This window comes from Chiloscyllium punctatum, chromosome 30, assembly GCF_047496795.1.
Source record: "Chiloscyllium punctatum isolate Juve2018m chromosome 30, sChiPun1.3, whole genome shotgun sequence".
Classification (NCBI taxonomy): Eukaryota; Metazoa; Chordata; class Chondrichthyes; order Orectolobiformes; family Hemiscylliidae; genus Chiloscyllium; species Chiloscyllium punctatum.
In genome coordinates, this window is record NC_092768.1 from 8,090,298 (window position 1) to 8,111,372 (window position 21,075).

Below are 21,075 nucleotides of genomic sequence, written 5' to 3' on the forward strand. Positions count from 1 at the left end.
TTCCATTGATTTCACGTTTGAGCGCCTGCGATGAGAGGATTCGAACCAACGTCCCCAGAACATTAAAAACCAAAACAAAAAAGAAAGGACTGCAGACACTGGAAATCTGAAACGAAAACCAAAGTTGCCGGAAAAACCCAGCGGGGTTGTGAGAGAGAAAGCAGAGTTAACATTTCATGTCTCCATCTGATGGCCGCTCGGAAAAGGTGGTGTATGTGCTGAAAGGATGGTATGTGCGGGTGAGGGTGGGGGTGTGGGGAGAGGGTGGTGTTTGGTAAAGAAATGACCGATAGATGGAAATGGAGCTGAAAGAGAGAGACCAGAGGCTGGTTAGACAATGGAAAGGATAGTGATGAGCCAGGGAGCTAAAAAAGCTGCGAGTACTAACCATTAGGGGGATGACGTTGTGCTGAAAGCAGTGCATGTTGGGGTGGCACGGTGGCTCAGTGGTTAGCAATACTGCCGCACCAGTGCCACCCTTGGGCAACTGTCTGAAAGGTTTAAACATTCCCCCTGTGCCTGTATGCACTTCCTTTGGGTGCTCCAGTCTCCTCCTAAGTTAGATGGATCGGCCATGCTGAATTATGCCATATTCTTCAGGGGTGTGCAGGCTGGGTGGATTAGCCATGGGAAATGCAGAGTTTCGTGGGACGGAGTGGGTCCTGGATGGGATGTTCTTTGGAGGGTCAGTGTGGCCTCTATGGGCTCAATGGCCTGTTTTCCACATTGTTGGGATTCTATGTCCTAATTGGGCATGGGGGTAGGTAAATGACATGGAAGAAGCTTTCCCATGTGGGTTCCCCAGTGGAGAATGATCTGCTGCCTGGGATTCTGACCCAGCGACAGTGAAGGAGTGGCAATATATTTCCAAGTTGGGATGGTGAGTGGCTTGGAGGGGAACTTGGAGATGATGGTGTTCCCATGTATCTGCTGCCCTTGTCCTAGATGGAAGTGGTTGAGAGTCTGGAAGGTGCTGTCTAAGGAGCTTTGGTGAATTTATGCAGTGCACCTTGTAGATGATACACAATGTTGCCACTAAGCACCAGTGGTAGATGTAGTGGATGTTTGTGGATCACACAATTGCGTTGTCCTGGATGGTGTCAAACTTCATGGACTGTTAGAGCTGTACCCATCTAGGTAAGTGCAAAGTATTCCATCATACTCCTGACTTGAGCCTTGTAGATGGTGGATAGACTCTGAGGAGTCAGGTGGTGAGTCACTCACTGCAGTATTCCTAGCCTCTGACCTCCTCCCTAAGATACACGCACTAACACATGAACGCACACACACACACAAAGACACATACACAAATATACACACACACTAACACAAACACACAAATACACACATACAGTAACACACACATATAGACACACACAAATAAACATACACAGTAACATGCACACACTAACACATATACACAAACACGAAAATGCACAGACACCGTAACACACATACACACATACAGATACATACATAAAGTAACACACACATATACACACACACAAATACACATATACAGTAACATGCACGCACACACACAAATATACACACACTAACACACATACACAAACACACAAATACACATACACAGTAACATGCACACACACACACAAATACACACACATACAGTAACACACACATACACACAAATACACATACACAGTAACACACACAAATAAACACATACAGTAACACACACAAATCTGCATACACAGTAACATGCGCACACACACATACACTAACACACACACACAAACACACAAATATACATCCACACTAACAAACAAATACACATACACAATAACACACTAACACACAAATAAACATACACAATAACACACTAACACATAAACACACACACACTAACACACACATACACACACACAAATACACATACACAATAACACACACATACACATACACAATCTCAATAACACACTAACACATAAATACACACACACACACAAAGATACAGTTATGGACACTCTTGTAGTTGAAATGGAGGGATGTTTTATGCAGTTACCTACCTTTGAAGAATATTCTTGGTATCCTATATACATAAAAACAACACAATTAATAAACTGTTCACAGCAGTCAGGAAAGAAAATGGCCACAATTAGATATTTACTGATGTTGACAGCACAGCTCCAGCTGTGGAGATTGAGGGATTGCTTTGGGAACTTGCTTCAGACAGTGATTGTATCATTCAAATATTTAGTATGTGCACAACTACTCTCTCCCAGCCTCCAGAGCAAGGGAGTGAAGACAATACTAACCAACTGAGAGAAGATGACAAGGAGTCAATGCACCTCAAGCAGCACTGCGTGAGTATCAGCCAAACTCTGTGAATACCACTGTAGTGATTGTAACAAGGTCAGCCAGAGGATACCTCATAGAATGAGTTCCCTGATTGGGGCTGTTACCCTGGTCCAGTCAGGGAGTCCTGGCTGACAGATATAAACAGGACTGTCAGAGATTCTGTTCACTCTGGGAGCCTGCTGTGAGGGAGCTGGGTCAGTGTCACCATGTGTAAATAAAGAGGGACTTTGTGACGGGATATCAGCCTCAGTGGAGTCTTTTTCAGTAGCAACGACGTGAAAGAATGGCCCAGAAGGAATTCGTTCATAACGATCGCCTTTGAGTCGGGGTAGTCACTTCTGGCATCCTGCCACTATTTGCAGAGGCTTGACTCATTTGATCCTGCTGTCAAAGTCGAGACCAAGTATGTGGAAAGAATGTGTTATTTGTTTCCGGGCAAACTGAATTGAAAAGCAATGAGTTATTCTCCTGACAGCTTGTGGACCTGCAGCTTTTTCAGTTATTAGGAGCCTGACTTTCCCTGAGGCACCAAATACAAAAATCTTGCAAGAGTTGACAGATTTAGTTAATGGAATATTATGACCTCAAGCCTCCTCTAATGGTGATATACTATCGGTTTTACTCTGCAGTTCGAGAACCAGGGAATCTGTGTCGGGATTTCTGAGGCAGTTAAGATGATGGGCAGAGGTATATGACTTTGATTTAGCCCCTTATGAGTTGCTGAGACACAGTTTGGTATGTGGGATTAATGATGCAGAAGTGCCCACTAGCTGAAGCCCAACTGGACTTGAGACAGCCACTACAATAGGCTTTATCATTGGAAAATGCCGAAAGTAGAGATTATTGAGTTGTAGGGTATTCCGATGGAAGTGGCCACCCTTGAGAAGCCCACTGAGCTTGAGGGGGCATGATGAGTGAAGGCAATTGCATAGCCTCACTCAGCACATATCCTGTACAGAGGGACTCTAGATCAGCCCCCGGCAAAACTCCAAAACAAATGGATCCAGGCCAGCAAGCCAATGTATTTGCTAATGGTGTGCAGACACGAGACATCAAAAAAGTCTCCCGAGGCCAAAATGGAGTAAGTGAACTCATAACCAGGAGAGTGCACACCCTGGAGAGTCCACCTACAACTGGTTTAGAATAGTTACATTGCTTAGCGACATCCAAACCAGAACCAATCAAAATAAACGTCTGATTAAATGGTCACCCGGCTCTAATGGAGGTTGAGATCAGTGTGGTTGTATCAGTGATCACATTCTTTAATAAAATTTGCTCTGGATTCCAATCCTTAAATTTGCATAAGGCCTCACCTAGGCTGACAGCCTATACTGGGGGAGCCATTACAGATGACGTGTACAACTTCACTTCCAGTCTCTTCGGAGAAGCAGTCGTTTCAGTTACCACTGATTGGAGTGGAATGCCCGGGCCCAGGCTGGATGGGGCAAGAGAAAGATTCACCCGAATCGGCTCAACATTAGAAAATGTCCTAATTAAATATCCTGAAGATTTGCGGGAAGGCCTGGGGACGATCAGAGGAGCCAAGGGCAGCTTGCGTTGTTGACCAGGAAGCAATTCTGTGACCCTGCAAGGCCCCGCCCAGTACCCCCTTGCCTTACGGGCAAAAGTAGAGGCAGAAACCCGGAGGCTGGAGTCATCAAACCGGGCCGGTTTGTGGATTGGGCAGCACTGGTCATGAGGTCTGACGGGTCGGTTCGCCTTTGTGGGGATTTTAAACAAAGATAAATATCCAATCCCTTGCACAAAGGATTTAAATACAAAGCTGGTGTTGGAAGAGGGGGGGTTGTGCTGTCCCTCATGAAGCTAAACATGAGTCATGTGTACCTAGGGTTAGATGAGAATTCCCTGAAGTATGCTATCATTATTACCCAGAAGGCTTTGTACAGGTCCACGAGACTCCCAATTGGGGTATCATCAGTCTGTGCTGTTTTCCAGAGAACGATGGAGAATGCTTTATAAGGTCTGCCCCATGTCGCCACTTATCTGGATGATGTGCTAATAACAAGGAAGACCAATAAGGAGCAGTAAGATAACTTGGACATAGTCCGTAGACGTTTCTCCAAGGCGGGTGTATTCCAAAGAAGGGAAGAAAATGCGTGTTCCAGGCACCCCCAAGTGACTGACTTGGGCTACAGAGATGGCAAGACCGGGTTACATCTCCTGGAAGATAAAGGGAGGGTGAGCAAAGGCGCCCTGGCCCCCGACATCTGTATCAGAACTTAGCTCTTTCTTTGGGTTAGTGAGTTATTATGGAAAGTACACACACAGCCTGGCCTCCATCCAGGCACAATTGTATCAACTCTTTAACAGGGAGTCAGCCTTGGAAATGGTCGCGTAACCAAGTCATAGCTTTCAGGGAAGTGAAGAAACAGCTAGCCTTCTCTGAGTGTTGGTACATTGTAATCCCAAGCGAGACCTGGTGTTGATATGCAAGGCGTCCCCGTGTAGCATCAAGATACCAGTAGCCAAGAGGTGGCCCAATGGAGAGGAACACCCAATAGCACTTGCAGCCAGGACGACGGCTAATGTAGTATGTAAATATGCCCAGATAGAGAAAGCAGGTTTGGCGGTTCATATTTGGAGTCACGAAGGTCCACCAATACCTTCACAGACATTAATTTGTGATTAAAACAGACCACAAACCCCTGCTCATCAACGTAAAGAAGGCAAGGCAGTGCTGTACATAGAATCCCATCAAGTCCACACTGACCCTCCGAAGAGTAACCCACCCAGACCCATTCCCCCTTACCCTATATTTACTCCTGTATAATGTACCCAACCTACACATCCCTGAACACTATGGGATAATTTAGCACGGCCAATCCACCCTAACCTACACATCCCTGAACACTATGGGACAATTTAGCACAGCCAATCCACCCTAAACTACACATCCCTGAACACTATGGGACAATTTAGCACGGCCAATCCACCCTAACCTACACATCCCTGAACACTATGGGACAATTTAGCACGACCAATCCACCCTAACCTGCACATCTATTGGACTGTGGGAGGAAACCAGAGCACCTGGAGGATGCCCACGCAGACACAGGGAGAATGTGCCAACTCCACCCAGTCACTTGAGGCTGGAATAGAACCCTGGTCCCTTGCACTGTAAGGCAGCATTGCTAACGACTGAGCCACCGTGCCACCCCTCTAGGTCACCGTAAACAGCACTGTGTCATAACCCCCTAACAGCACTGTGTAATTACCCCCTAACAGCACTGTGTAATTACATCCTTAACAGCACTGTGTAATTGCCCCCTAACAACACTGTGTAATTACATCCTTAACAGCACTGTGTAATTACCCCCTAACAGCACTGTGTAATTACCCCCAAACAGCACTGTGTAATTACCCCCAAAAAGCACTGTGTAATTACCCCCTAACAGCACTGTGTAATTACCCCCTAACAGCACTGTGTAATTAACCCCTAAGAGCACTGTGTAATTACCCCCTAACAGCTCTGTGTAATTTCACCCTAACAGCACTGTGTAATTACCCCAACAGTTCTGTGTAATTACCCCAACAGCTCTGTGTAATTACCCCCAGCAGCATTGTGTGACTACCCCTAACAGCTCTGTGTAAATACGCCCTAACAGCTCTGTGTAATTACCCCAACAGCTCTATGTAATTACCCCCTAACAGCACTGTGTAATTACCCCAACAGCTCTGTGTAATTATCCCCCTAACAGCACTGTGTAATTACCCCATCAGCACTGTGTAATTACCCCCAAACAGCACTGTGTAATTACCCCAACAGATCTGTGTAATTACCCCATAACAGCACTGTGTAATTACCCCAACAGCTCTGTGTAATTACCCCAACAGCTCTATGTAATTACCCCATAACAGCACTGTGTAATTACCCCAACAGCTCTGTGTAATTACCCCCAAACAGCACTGTGTAATTACCCCCAAACAGCACTGTGTAATTACCCCAACAGCTCTGTGTAATTACCCCCCTAACAGCACTGTGTAATTACCCCATCAGCACTGTGTAATTACCCCCAAACAGCACTGTGTAATTACCCCAACAGCTCTGTGTAATTACCCCCAGCAGCATTGTGTGACTACCCCTAACAGCTCTGTGTAATTACCCCATTAGAGCACTATGTAATTACCCCCAAACAGCACTGTGTAATTGCCCCCTTACAGCTCTGTTTAATTACCCCCTAACATCACTGTCGTAATTGCCCCCTTACAGAACTGTGTAATTACCCCCAACAGCATTGTGTCATTACCCCCAACAGCACTGTGTAATTTCCCCCTAACAGCACTGTGTAATTGCCCCCTTACAGCTCTGTTTAATTACCCCCTAACATCACTGTCGTAATTGCCCCCGTACAGAACTGTGTCATTACCCCCAACAGCACTGTGTCATTACCCCCAACAGCACTGTGTAATTAACCCTAAGAGCTCTGTGTAATTACCCCTAACTGCACTGTGTAATTATACTCCTAACAGCACTATGTAATTACCCCCAACATCACTGTGTAATTACCCCCTTACAGCTCTGTGTGATTAAACCCTAACAGCACTGTGCAATTACCCCCTAACAGAAATGTGTAATTGCCCCCTTACAGGTCCATGTAATTACTCCCAAACAGCACTGTGTAATTGCCCCCTAACAACACTGTGTAATTGCCCCCTAACAGCACTGTGTAATTACCCCCCTAACAGCACTGTGTAATTACCCCCTAACAGCACTGTGTAATTGCCCCCTAACAGCACTGTGTAATTACCCCCCTAACAGCACTGTGTAATTACCCCCTAACAGTACTGGGTAAGTACCCACTAACAGCACTGTGTAATTACCCCCTAACACCACTGTGTAATTACCCCCCCCAACAGCACTGTGTAATTACCCCCTAACAGCACTGTGTGATTACTCCCAAACAGCACTGTGTGATTACTCCCAAACAGCACTGTGTAATTGCCCCCTAACAGCACTGTGTAATTACCCCCTAACAGCACTGTGTAATTACCCCCCTAACAGCACTGTGTAATTACCCCCATGATCACTGTGTAATTATCCCCCTAACAGCACTGTGTAATTACCCCCATCAGCACTGTGTAATTATCCCCCTAACAGCACTGTGTAATTACCCTCTAACAGCACTGTGTAATTACCCCCATCAGCACTGTGTAATTACCCCCTAACAGCACTGTGTAATTACCCCTAACAGCACTGTGTAATTACCCCCAATAGCACTGTGTAATTTCGCCCTAACAGCACTGTGTAATTGCCCCCTTACAGCTCTGTTTAATTACCCCCTAACATCACTGTCGTAATTGCCCCCTTACAGAACTGTGTCATTACCCCCAACAGCACTGTGTCATTACCCCCAACAGCACTGTGTAATTAACCCTAACTGCACTGTGTAATTATACTCCTAACAGCACTATGTAATTACCCCCAACATCACTGTGTAATTACCCCCTAACAGCACTGCGTAATTGCCCCCTAACAGCACTGTGTAATTACCCCCCTAACAGCACTGTGTAATTACTCCCTAACAGCACTGTGTAATTACCCCCCTAACAGCACTGTGTAATTACCCCCATGATCACTCTGTAATTATCCCCCTAACAGCACTGTGTAATTACCCCCATCAGCACCGTGTAATTATCCCCCTAACAGCACTGTGTGATTACCCTCTAACAGCACTGTGTAATTACCCCCATCAGCACTGTGTAATTACCCCCATCAGCACTGTGTAATTATCCCCCTAACAGCACTGTGTAATTACCCTCTAACAGCACTGTGTAATTACCCCCCTAACAGCACTGTGTAATTACCCCCAAACAGCACTGTGTGATTATCCCCTAACAGCACTGTGTAATTACCCCCATCAGCACTGTGTAATTACCCCCTAACAGCACTGTGTAATTACCCCCATCAGCACTGTGTAATTATCCCCCTAACAGCACTGTGCGATTACCCTCTAACAGCACTGTGTAATTACCCCCTAACAGCACTGTGTAATTACCCCCATCAGCACTGTGTAATTACCCCCTAACAGCACTGTGTGATTACCCCCTAACAGCACTGTGTAATTACTCCCTAACAGCACTGTGTAATTACCCCCTAACAGCACTGTGTAATTGCCCCGTAAAAGCACTGTGTAATTACTCCCAATCAGCACTGTGTAATTACCCCCTAACAGCACTGTGTAATTGCCCCCAATCAGCACTGTGTAATTACCCCCCTAACAGCACTGTGTAATTACCCCCATGATCACTGTGTAGTTATCCCCCTAACAGCACTGTGTAATTACCCCTAACAGCACTGTGTAATTACCCCCAATAGCACTGTGTAATTTCCCCCTAACAGCACTGTGTAATTGCCCCCTTACAGCTCTGTTTAATTACCCCCTAACATCACTGTCGTAATTGCCCCCTTACAGAACTGTGTAATTACCCCCAACAGCATTGTGTCATTACCCCCAACAGCACTGTGTAATTTCCCCCTAACAGCACTGTGTAATTGCCCCCTTACAGCTCTGTTTAATTACCCCCTAACATCACTGTCGTAATTGCCCCCTTACAGAACTGTGTAATTACCCCCAACAGCACTGTGTCATTACCCCCAACAGCACTGTGTAATTAACCCTAACTGCACTGTGTAATTATACTCCTAACAGCACTGTGTAATTACCCCCAACATCACTGTGTAATTACCCCCTTACAGCTCTGTGTAATTACCCCCTAACAGCACTGTGTAATTGCCCCCTAACAGCACTGTGTAATTACCCCCCTAACAGCACTGTGTAATTACCCCCATGATCACTGTGTAATTATCCCCCTAACAGCACTGTGTAATTACCCCCATCAGCACTGTGTAATTATCCCCCTAACAGCACTGTGTAATTACCCTCTAACAGCACTGCGTAATTACCCCCATCAGCACTGTGTAATTATCCCCCTAACAGCACTGTGTGATTACCCTCTAACAGCACTGTGTAATTACCCCCATCAGCACTGTGTAATTATCCCCCTAACAGCACTGTGTAATTACCCTCTAACAGCACTGTGTAATTACGCCCATCAGCACTGTGTAATTATCCCCCTAACAGCACTGTGTAATTACCCCCAACAGCACTGTGTAATTACCCCCATCAGCACTGTGTAATTATCCCCCTAACAGCACTGTGTGATTACCCCCTAACATCACTGTGTAATTACGCCCATCAGCACTGTGTAATTATCCCCCTAACAGCACTGTGTGATTACCCCCTAACATCACTGTGTAATTACCCCCATCATCACTGTGTAATTACCCCCCTAACAGCACTGTGTAATTACCCCCCTAACAGCACTGTGTAATTACCCCCAAACAGCACTGTGTAATTACCCCCAAACAGCACTGTGTAATTACCCCCTAACAGCACTGTGTAATTATCCCCCCTAACAGCACTGTGTAATTACCCCCTAACAGCACTGTGTAATTATCCCCCTAACAGCACTGTGTAATTACCCCCTAACAGCACTGTGTGATTACCCCCTAACAGCACTGTGTAATTACCCCCTAACAGCACTGTGTAATTACCCCCTAACAGCACTGTGTAATTACCCCCAACAGCACTGTGTAATTACCCCCTAACAGCACTGTGTAATTACCCCCTAACAGCACTGTGTGATTACCCCCTAACAGCACTGTGTAAGTATCCCCCTAACAGCACTGTGTAATCACCCCCTAACAGCACTGTGTAATTACCCCCAAACAGCACTGTGTAATTACCCCCTAACAGCACTGTGTAATTATCCCCCTAACAGCACTGTGTAATTACCCCCTAACAGCACTGTGTGATTACCCCCTAACAGCACTGTGTAAGTATCCCCCTAACAGCACTGTGTAATCACCCCCTAACAGCACTGTGTAAGTATCCCCCTAACAGCACTGTGTGATTACCCCCTAACAGCACTGTGTAAGTATCCCCCTAACAGCACTGTGTGATTACCCCCTAACAGCACTGTGTAAGTATCCCCCTAACAGCACTGTGTAATCACCCCCTAACAGCACTGTGTAAGTATCCCCCTAGCAGCACTGTGTGATTACCCCCTAACAGCACTGTGTAAGTATCCCCCTAACAGCACTGTGTGATTACCCCCTAACAGCACTGTGTAATTACTCCCAATCAGCACTGTGTAATTACCCTTAACAGCCTGTGTACTTACCCCCAATGGCACTGTGTAATTACCCCCAATGGCACTGTGTAATTTCCCCTAAACAGCACTGTGTAATTGCCCCCTTACAGCTCTGTGTAATTACCCCCTAACATCACTGTGTATTTGCCCCCTTACAGAACTGTGTCATTACCCCCAACAGCACTGTGTCATTAACCCTAACAGCTCTGTGTAATTACCCCTAACTGCACTGTGTAATTATACACCTAACAGCACTATGTAATTACCCCAACATCACTGTGTAATTACCCCTAAACAGCACTGTGTAATTACCCCCTAACATAATTGTGTAATTATCCCCCAACAGCTCTGTGTAATTATTCCCAAACAGAACTGTGTAATGAACCCCTAAGAACACTGTGTAATTATTCCCCTACCTACACTGTGTGATTTCTCCCCAGCACCTCTCTATAATTGCCCCCTTATCAGGCTGTAGACAGATCTTCCTCCATATGGGGTGAGATTTACAGTTGCGAGCCCACTAGGATCTTCTCCGGGGCTCTGGTGATGTGTAGTAATTGTTGGCGTATTCCCACAAGACCCTGCCCCCAGAACTGATGTTATACAGAGTGACGGTCCTCACCATCAGTATTCGGTTCTGGTCTTCGGTGTGGATCAGACACTTTATCTCATCGATCAGCCTCTCAATGGAGCTGCTTCTCTTCGAGATCAGACGTCGGTTACCCTCCAGAGAGTGCAACAAAACCTCTGACTCCCTCTTCAGTTTCTCTGTCAGCGCACACTCCTGATCCTGCAGGAATTGGTGCAGTTTGCTGAATTCTGCCTCAATGTTTTCCTCAAGATCCTTCACCAGCTCCTAGAGGTGAAGAGGGAGTGTATTGGTGAGGATATTCTCAGCAGTGCAGATAGATGAAGCATTATGCAACAGACATGCCAAAGGGTGGACTCTGTAGTTTAGTGCAAGCATTCAAAGACCAACAAGATAAAGAGCAAACTATACCATCATCAATCACTCCCAGGACAGGGGCACCACGGGGTTAGATACAGAGTAAAACTCTCTCTACACTGTCCCCATCAAACACTCCCAGGACAGGGACAGCACAGGGTTAGATTCAGAGTAAAACATCCTCTACACTGTCCCCATCAAACACTCCCAGGACAGGGACAGTACAGGGTTAGATACAGAGTAAAGCTCCCTCTACACTGTCCCCATCAAACACTCCCAGGACAGGGACAGCATGGGGTTAGATACAGAGTAAAGCTCCGTCTACACTGTCCCCCATCAAACACTCCCAGGACAGGGACAGCACAGGGTTAGATACAGAGTAAACCTCCCTCTACACTGTCCCCCATCAAACACTCCCAGGACAGGGACAGCACAGGGTTAGATACAGAGTAAACCTCCCTCTACACTGTCCCCATCAAATATCCCCATGGCGGGGACAGCACAGGGTTAGATATTGAGTGACATGCTGTTGTCATTCACCCTGTCAATCCTGCTCAGAATCCACAAAACCAACAATGATTTTTCTGAGCTCCATTGAGGATCGGGCCATACCGCTCATCTTTCCCCAGAAGACAAACCTCTTCATCCCAGCATCCATGGAGTGAATCTGCCCTGACCTATTTCCAATAGGAACAAAATCCTTGTTTATTAACTTCAGTTAGTGAGGGGTAGATCGAATAGTTTGGGACTGTGTTATTGTTAGGGAGAAGGAAACCGAGAGGAATTTTGTGTGATGCTTTTGAAATCATGAGTGGTCAGGACAAAGTAGATAGGCAGAAGGGTGGCATGGTGGCTCAGTGGTTAGCACTGCTCCCTCGCAGGTTCGATTCCAGCCTCAGGGTGACTCTCTGTGTGTGGAGTTTGCACATTCTCCCCACGTCTGCTTGGGTTTCCTCCAGGTGCTCTGGTTTCCTCCCATAGTCCAAAGATTAGATTGCCTACAGTTAGGCCTTTGGCCTAACAAGTCCACACAGACCCATCTCCATCTGACTAAGGCACTTAGCAATATGGGCAATTTAGCATGGCCAATTCCTCCCACCGCACCGTTGGACTGTGGGAGGAAACCGGAGGAAACCCACACAGGTACAGGGAGAGTGTGCAAACTCCACACAGACAGATGCCTGAGGCTGGAATCGAACTTGGGAGCCTGGTGCTGTGAGGCAGCAATGCTAACCACTGTGCCACTCCGGCGTCCAGGTTAGTTTAATTGCCCATAGTGTTCAGGGATGTGTCGTTAGGTGCATTTGTCAGGGGAATGGGTCTGGGTGGGTTACTCTTCAGAGAGTTGATGTGGAATTGTTGGGCCAAATGGCCTGTCTTCCCACTGTAGGGACTCTATATCAATGCCCTTTCATTGTTAATTCTTTTATAAGCAGACAAAGCTTCATAGAATAAAGTGATTTCCAAAAAGACACAAGGGAGATGTGAGCAAAATCTCATTCATTCAGTGAGTAGTTAGTGTAAACAAGGCACTGCCTGGAAACGTGGTCGATGCAGGATCAATTGAGGCCATCCTGAGGGCACTGGATAATTAGCTCAATTGAACAGGAGTGCAAGATATGGGGAAAAGGCAGGAGATTGGCACTGGATTATACAACCAGTAACAGGCACTTGGGCTGAATGGCCTCCTTCTGATTGTAACTATTTTGTGATTCTATTTAATATTGATGACGTGGAGGTGCCGGTGTTGGACTGGGGTGGACAAAGTTAAAAATTACAGGACACTAGGTTATAGACAACAGATTTATTTGGAAGCACTAGCTTTCGGAGCGCCGCTCCTTCATCGGGTGGCTAGTGGAGCAGGATCTTAGGACACAGAGTTTATAGTCTGACCTTGCCCCAACTTGCTTCGAAAACTGGGACTTCCAAATAAACCTGTTGGACTATATCCTGGTGTGCTGTGATTTCCAATTCAATATTGAGGCAAAAGCTGTGCACAGTACTCGAGTTGCGTCCTCACCAATACAGTCATTGTCAGAGTGCTGTCTTTAATATTCATAGTACATAGAACAATACAGCGCTGAACAGGCCCTTCGGCCCTCAATGTTGCACCGACCTGTGAACTAATCTAAGCCTATCCCCCCAACACTATCCCATCCTCATCCATGTGCATATCCAAGGATTGATTAATTCTCCCTCATGAGGCTGAGTTAACGACATTAGCAGGCAGGGCATTCCACACCCTTACCACTCTCTGAGTAAAGAACCTGCCTCTGACATCTGTCTTAAATCGATCGCCCCTCAATTTGTAGTTATGCCCCCTCGTACAAGCTGATGTCATCATTCTAGGAAAAAGTCTTTCACTGTCTACCCTACCTAATCCTCTGATCACCTGTTGTCTCTATCAAATCCCCTCTTAGCCACCTTCTTTCCAATGAGAACAGACTTGTAATAAAGACCAACGTTAAGGACTGCTTGTTGAACCTACGTAGGAACCTTTTGGGATACAAAAAGGAAACATCTTGGAAACTGGAATTTCAAATAAGAGCCAAAAATAAGCTGGAAGAAAACTCAGCGGTGACATTTTTCTTTGATACTGCCACTCGTAGATTTCTGCAGTCTGTCTGATTCAAAACGATTTGAGTTGATTTTATTTATTGTTGTCACGTGTGCCTGTGTACAGTGAAAGATTTTGTGCACGACAGGCAGATCATACCATACAAAGTGTGAATAGAACAAAGTAAGGAATACAATGTTATGAATGCAGAGAAGGTGCACAGAGAGCAAGATCAACATTAAATTTAAAATTTGAGAGGTCCATTGAGAAGTCTAATAAACAGCAGGGAAGGAGCTACTGTTGAATCTGTTGGCACGTGTGTTTAAGCTTTTATATTTTCTGGATGTAGGTTTGCTTGCTGAGCTGGAAGGTTCATTTTCAGATGTTTCGTCACCCTACTAGGGAACATCTTCAGTGGGCCTCAGGCAAAGCACTGCTGATAATTCCTGCTTTTCTATTTATATGTTTGGGTTTCTTTGGGTTGGTGATATCATTTCCTGTGGTGATGTCATTTCCTATGGTGAGGCCACTTAGAGTCACAGAGTCATAGAGATGTACAGCATGGAAACAGACCCTTCAGTCCAACCTGTCCATGCCGACCAGATATCCCAACCCAATCTAGTCACACCCGGCCCATATCCCTCCAAACCCTTCCTATTCATATACCCATCCAAATGCCTCTTAAATGTTGCAATTGTACCAGCCTCCACCACTTCCTCTGGCAGCTCATTCCATACATGTACCACCCTCTGCGTGAAAAAGTTGCCTCTTAGGTCTCTTTTATATCTTTCCCCTCTCATCCTAAACCTATGCCCTCTAGTTCTGGACTCCCCGACCCCAGGGAAATGAATTTGCCTATTTACCCTATCCATGCCCCTCATAATTTTGTAAACCTCTGTAAGGTCACCCCTCAGCCTCCAACGCTCCAGGGAAAACAGCCCCAGCCTGTTCAGCCTCTCCCTGTAGCTCAGATCCTCCAACCCTGGCAACATCCTTGTAAATCTTTTCTGAACCTTTTCAAGTTTCACAACATCTTTCCGATAGGACTGAGGCCAGAATTGCATGCAATATTCCAACAGTAGCCTAACCAATGCCCTGTACAGCCACAACATGACCTCCCAACTCCTGTACTCAATACTCTGACCAATAAAGGAAAGCATACCAAACACCTTCCTCACTATCCTATCTTCCTGAGACTCCACTTTCAAGGAGCTATGAACCTGCACTCCAAAGTCTCTTTGTTCAGCAACACTCTCTAGGACCTTACCATTAAGTGTATAAATCCTGCTAAGATTTGCTTTCCCAAAATGCAGCACCTCACATTTATCTGAATTAAACTCCATCTGCCACTTCTCAGCCCATTGGCCCATCTGGTCCAGATCCTGTTGTAATCTGAGGTGACCCTCTTCACTGTCCACTACACCTCCAATTTTGGTGTCATCTGCAAACTTACTAACTGTACCTCTTATGCTCGCATCCAAATCATTTATGTAAATGACAAAAAGTAGAGGGCCCAGCACCAATCCTTGTGGCACTCCACTGGTCACAGGCCTCCAGTCTGAAAAACAACCCTCCACATCCACCCTCTTCTACCTTTGAGCCAGTTCTGTATCCAAATGGCTAGTTCTCCCTGTATTCCATGAGATCTAACCTTGTTAATCAGTCTCCCATGGGGAACCTTGTCGAACACCTTACTGAAGTCCATATCGATCACATCTACTGCTCTGCCCTCATCAATCTTCTTTGTTACTTCCTCAAAAAACTCAATCAAGTTTGTGAGGCATGATTTCCCACACGCAAATCCATGTTGACTATCCCGAATCAGCCCTTGCCTTTCCAAATACATGTACATCCTGTCCCTCAGGATTCCCTCCAACAACTTGCCCACCACTGAGGTCAGGCTCACTGGTCTATAGTTCCCTGGCTTGTCTTTACCACCCTTCTTAAACAGTGGCACCACATTTGCCAACCTCCAGTCTTCCGGCACCTCACCTGTGACTATCGATGATACAAATATCTCAACAAGAGGCCCAGCAATCACTTCTCCAGCTTCCCACAGAGTTCTCAGGTACACCTGATCAGGTCCTGGGGATTTATCCACCTTTAACCATTTCAAGACATCCTGCACTTCCTCCTCTGTAATTTGGATATTTCCTGTTCTTTTTTTCTCAGGGGGTGGTAGATGGGGGTCTACCTTGATGTGTTTGTTGACAGAGTTCCGGTTGGAATGCCATGCTTCTAGGAATTCTAGGAATTTATATTTTCTGCCCGATGGAAGAGGTTGGATGGGATTATAACTGGGGTGGGAAGGGTCTTTGATGATGTATGATACCTTGCGTTCTGTTTCCTGGTTGCCAAAGTGGACAACCTCAAATTCTACTCCATCTACCAAGTTGCTGCCCCCATCCACAACCCTTCCCTACACCCCACCCCCTTCACTCCATCCCCAACCCTCTGTCCCACAACCAGACTTCGCAAAGTAAAGACTTACCGTCGTCTTGGTGATTTGGATTCCCTGGGAGACCTGCGCCTCGCAAAACTCCTCCAGCTTCTTCTCCAGGAATCCAACGGAGTTCTCCAACTTGTGCTATGGGGAAAGCGTAGGGAACGTCATCAGATTACGGCAGATCCACACCTTAAGTTCGATTAACCTTCCATTTCTGCTTGATGTTGTACTCTCAACTTTCTTGGCTACCCATGTATTGAGAATACTGCTCTGGTGTACCACGGTCTCTGGGTATCAGCACTTACACACAAACAAGAAATAAGTGGAGGCCTCCTCCTCCATTCAATAAGATCGGGGTTGATCTAATTTTAACCTCAGCTCTTCGTCCCAGCATAGCACGGAGTAATCTTTCACCCCTCACATTGTCCCGATAGCTCTTGCTCTGTACCTGTAAGTTGGACTCTTCATCTCCTTGACTCCAACAACTCTCCTTGATTCGCACCTGTACTGAGTAGGTTACCAAATACAACTCTCTAATGCAGTGTTTAAGACCTTCTATGGTTTATATCCATTTTCTAGATTGGTGTCTTGTCACTCACTGATGTAAGAGTCATGTGATCAGTTACCACTTCCTGGTATGGATGAATCTTATACCACCTCAACCATGGTTGTGGCAAGGGATTTTAGCTTTCCAAGCATAGACTGGAACTACCAGAGTGTGAAGGGCTTGGATGGAAAGGAATTTGTTAAGTGTGCACAAGGGTGCTGGGTCCACTGCTTTTTGACATTTGTATAAATGAGTTAGATGTGAACATAGGAGGTATATTCAGTAAGTTTGCAGATGACACCAAAATTGGAGGTGTAATGGACAGCAAAGAAGGCTACCTCAGACTACAACAGGATCTTGACCAGATGGGCCAATGGGCCAAGAAGTGGCAGATGAAGTTTAATTCAGATAAATGCGAGGTGCTGCATTTTAGAAAGGCAATTCAGGGCAGGACTTATACACTTTGCAGGTTCATAGCTCCTTGAAAGTGGAGTCGCAGGTAGATAGGATAGTGAAGAAGGTGCTTCACTATGCTTTCCTTTATTGGTCAGAATATTGAGTACAGGAGTTGGGAGGTCATGTTGCGGCTGTACAAGATGTTGGTTAGGCCACTTTTGGAATATTGCAAGCAATTCTGGTGTACCTGCTACAGGAAAGATGTTGTGAAACTTGAAAGGGTTCAGAAAAGATTTACAAGGATGTTGTCAGGGTTGGAGGATTTGAGCTACAAGGAGAGGCTGAACAGGCTGGGGCTGTTTTCCCCAGAGCGTCGGAGGCTGAGGGGTGACCTTATAGAGGTATACAAAATCATGAGGGGCATGGCTAGGATAAATAGACAAAGTCTTTTCCCTGGGGTTGGGGAGTCCAGAACGAGAGGGCATAGGTTGAGGGTGAGGGGGGAAAGATATAAAAGAGACCTAAGGGGCAACTTTTTCACACAGAGGGTGGTACTTGTATGGAATGAGCTGCCAGAGGATGTGGTGGAGGCTGGTACAATTGCAACATTTAAGAGCCATCTGAATGGGTATATGAATAGGAAGGGTTTGGAGGGTGATGGGCCAAATTCTTGCAAATGGCGCTAGTTTAGGTTAGGATATCTGGTTGACATGGACGAGTTGGACCGAAGGGTCTGTTTTTGTGCTGTACATCTCTATGACTCTAAGGAAATTTTCTGACTTAATATGTGGACTAGAGAAGGTACAAAACCTGACCTCCTCTTGGGAAATAAAACAGGAGAGGTGACTGATGTGTCAATGAGGGAGCACTTTGGGGCCAATGCCCATAATTCTTAGTTTTAACATAGGGATGGAAGAAGGTAGACCGGATCTCAGAGTAAAGGTCACTTTGCACAGTCCCCTCAAACACCAGGGCAGATATGGCACAAGAAATAGATACAACACTCCCAGGACAGGGACAGCATGGGGTTAGATACAGAGTAAAGCTCCCTCTACACTGTCCCCCCATCAAACACTCCCAGGACAGGGACAGCATGGGGTTAGATACAGAGTAAAGCTCCCTCTACACTGTCCCCCATGAAACACTCCCAGGACAGGGACAGCACGGGGTTAGATACAGAGTAAAGCTCCCTCTACACTGTCCCCCATCAAACACACCCAGCACAGGGACAGGACGGGGTTAGATACAGAGTAAAACTCCCTCTACACTGCCCCCCATCAAACACTCTCAGGACAGGGACAGCACGGGGTTAGATACAGAGTAAAGCTTCCCTCTACACTGTCCCCCATCAAACACTCCCAGGACAGGGACAGCATGGGGTTAGGTACAGAGTAAAGCTCCCTCTACACTGTCTCCATCAAACACTCCCAGGGCAGGGGCAGTACAGGGTTAGATACAGAGTAAAGCTGCCTCTACACTGTCCCAGAACAGGGCCAGCACAGGGTTAAATAAAGAGTAAAGCTCCCTCTACACTGTCCCCACTGAACACTCCCAGGACAGGGACAGCACTGCTTTAGATACACTGTAAAGCTCTCTCTGCACTGTCCCCCATCAAACACTCCTAGGGCAGGGATGAGTTACATCCTGTCGACTTTCACCCTGTCAATCCTGCTCAGAATCCACAAAACCAACAATGATTTTTCCAAACTCCATTGAGGATCGGGCCATACTGCTCATATACACAGTCAGCACAGAGTTAAATACAGAGTGATCTCCCCCTATACTGTTCCTCATCAAACACTCCCAGGACAGGGACAGCACGGGGTTAGATACAGAGTAAAGCTCCCTCTACACTGTCCCCCATCAAACACTCCCAGGACAGGGACAGCACGGGGTTAGATACAGAGTAAAGCTCCCTCTACACTGTCCCCCATCAAACACTCCCAGGACAGGGACAGCATGGGGTTAGATACAGGGTAAAGCTCTCTCTACACTGCCCCCCCCCCCATCAAACTCTCCCAGGACAGGCACAGGACGATGTTAGATACAGGGTAAAGCTCTCTCTACACTGTCCCCATCAAACACTCCCAGGACAGGGACAGCACGGGGTTAGATACAGAGTAAAGCTCCCTCTACACTGTCCCCATCAAACACTCCCAGGACAGGGACAGCACGGGGTTAGATGCAGAGTAAAGCTCCCTCTACACTGTCCCCATCAAACATTCCCAGGACAGGGACAGCACGGGGTTAGGTACAGGGTAAAGCTCTCTCTACACTGCCCTCCCATCAAACTCTCCCAGGACAGTCACAGGACGATGTTAGATACAGGGTAAAGCTCTCTCTACACTGTCCCCATCAAACACTCCCAGGACAGGGACAGCACGGTGTTAGATACAGAGTAAAGCTCCCTCTACACTGTCCCCATCAAACACTCCCAGGACAGGGACAGGACAGGGTTAGATACAGAGTAAAGCTTCCTCTACACTGTCCCCATCAAACACTCCCAGGACAGGGACAGCACGGGGTTAGATACAGAGTAAAGCTCCCTCTACACTGTCCCCATCAAACACTCCCAGGACAGGGACAGCACGGGGTTAGATACAGAGTAATGTTCCCTCTACACTGTCCCCCATCAAACACTCCCAGGACAGGGACAGCACGGAGTTTGTGTCATGGGGGTTTCTACACAGGCACCATCCTGCATCAGTCAGTCACTCTCTGGAAGCATGTAAGATTGAGCTACCTGGAGCACAGTGAGTGAGATCCCTGCCGTGCTGGGCTGAGTTTAAATTTAGTTGTTCTTGTGTGATGTGGTGAGCAGCCGTTTGGTGCATCGAGAGCAGCACCTTCTGCAAGTGCAGCCTCTGCGGTGCGGTGGTCGAGTGAGTGCAGACTGTACGTCTCCACTTGGACCTCTGTACTGTTGAGGTGGCCTGTTTTAGAACCTGCCTCTTGGTCGGCTCAGTGACACGTATGCAAGGGGAGCGCTGCTGCATCTCAGTGCAGTGTCACACACAGACTGCGGCTAAGATTTCCTGCAGCCTCCGCGGCTCTGTCCTGACGCCAGAAACCACTGCCTCCAACAGTCACTGGCATCTGACTCCAAAGCTGTACTATTTAAAAGAAATATTCAGCAGAGAGGGGGGAGCGGGTGTGAGCAGTAAACATTCTCCTTGTGGTATCAATCCCCATTCAGAATCAGGCAGGGAGCGAGAGAGCCTTTGAGGGGGCCATTCGGCCTATCAAACTGATACTAGCCCTTGGGAGCATCAATGAGACACTTGACCACCCCCCTCCACTAAAGCATCGCACTAAGGAGGCTATATTTGCAGACAGCGCTATTTTTGCGAAACCTTTGGGAAATCCAACGGGTTTCGTCTATCCCGCAGCTGAGTCCACACAGTGCGTGCACAGGTATTTGTAAATGGAATCTTAATCGAACAGCTCCCTCCATGGGGAATTGTTTGTTAAGAATGTGTGGAGACTCCTAGCAAAAAAGTTTGGATTTCCAGGCCTGAGGTGTCCAGATGGTGGCTAATGTTGTTTAAGAAAGGTTGTCGGGAGAAACCGGGGAACTACAGACCTGTGAGTCTGACTTAGGTTGTGGGTAACTTGTTGGAGGGGATTATAAAAGATAGGATTTAAGGACATTTAGAGAAGCAAAAATTGATTAGGGTTAGTCAGCA

General features: G+C 46.6%; 1 protein-coding gene across 1 annotated transcript in view; it reads right to left on the minus strand.

Annotated features, from left to right (window-relative positions):
* The window catches only part of LOC140455153 (zinc-binding protein A33-like), a 32,475-nt gene that overhangs the window by 4,519 nt on the left and 6,881 nt on the right, over nucleotides 1-21,075 (minus strand). The window contains exons 2-4 of the mRNA XM_072549852.1: nucleotides 16,492-16,587; nucleotides 11,120-11,353; nucleotides 2,031-2,053 (exon numbers count right to left, since the gene is read on the minus strand). Of these exons, the coding sequence (XP_072405953.1) occupies nucleotides 2,031-2,053; nucleotides 11,120-11,353; nucleotides 16,492-16,587 (353 nt within the window). The remainder of the gene's footprint in view (nucleotides 1-2,030; nucleotides 2,054-11,119; nucleotides 11,354-16,491; nucleotides 16,588-21,075) is intronic.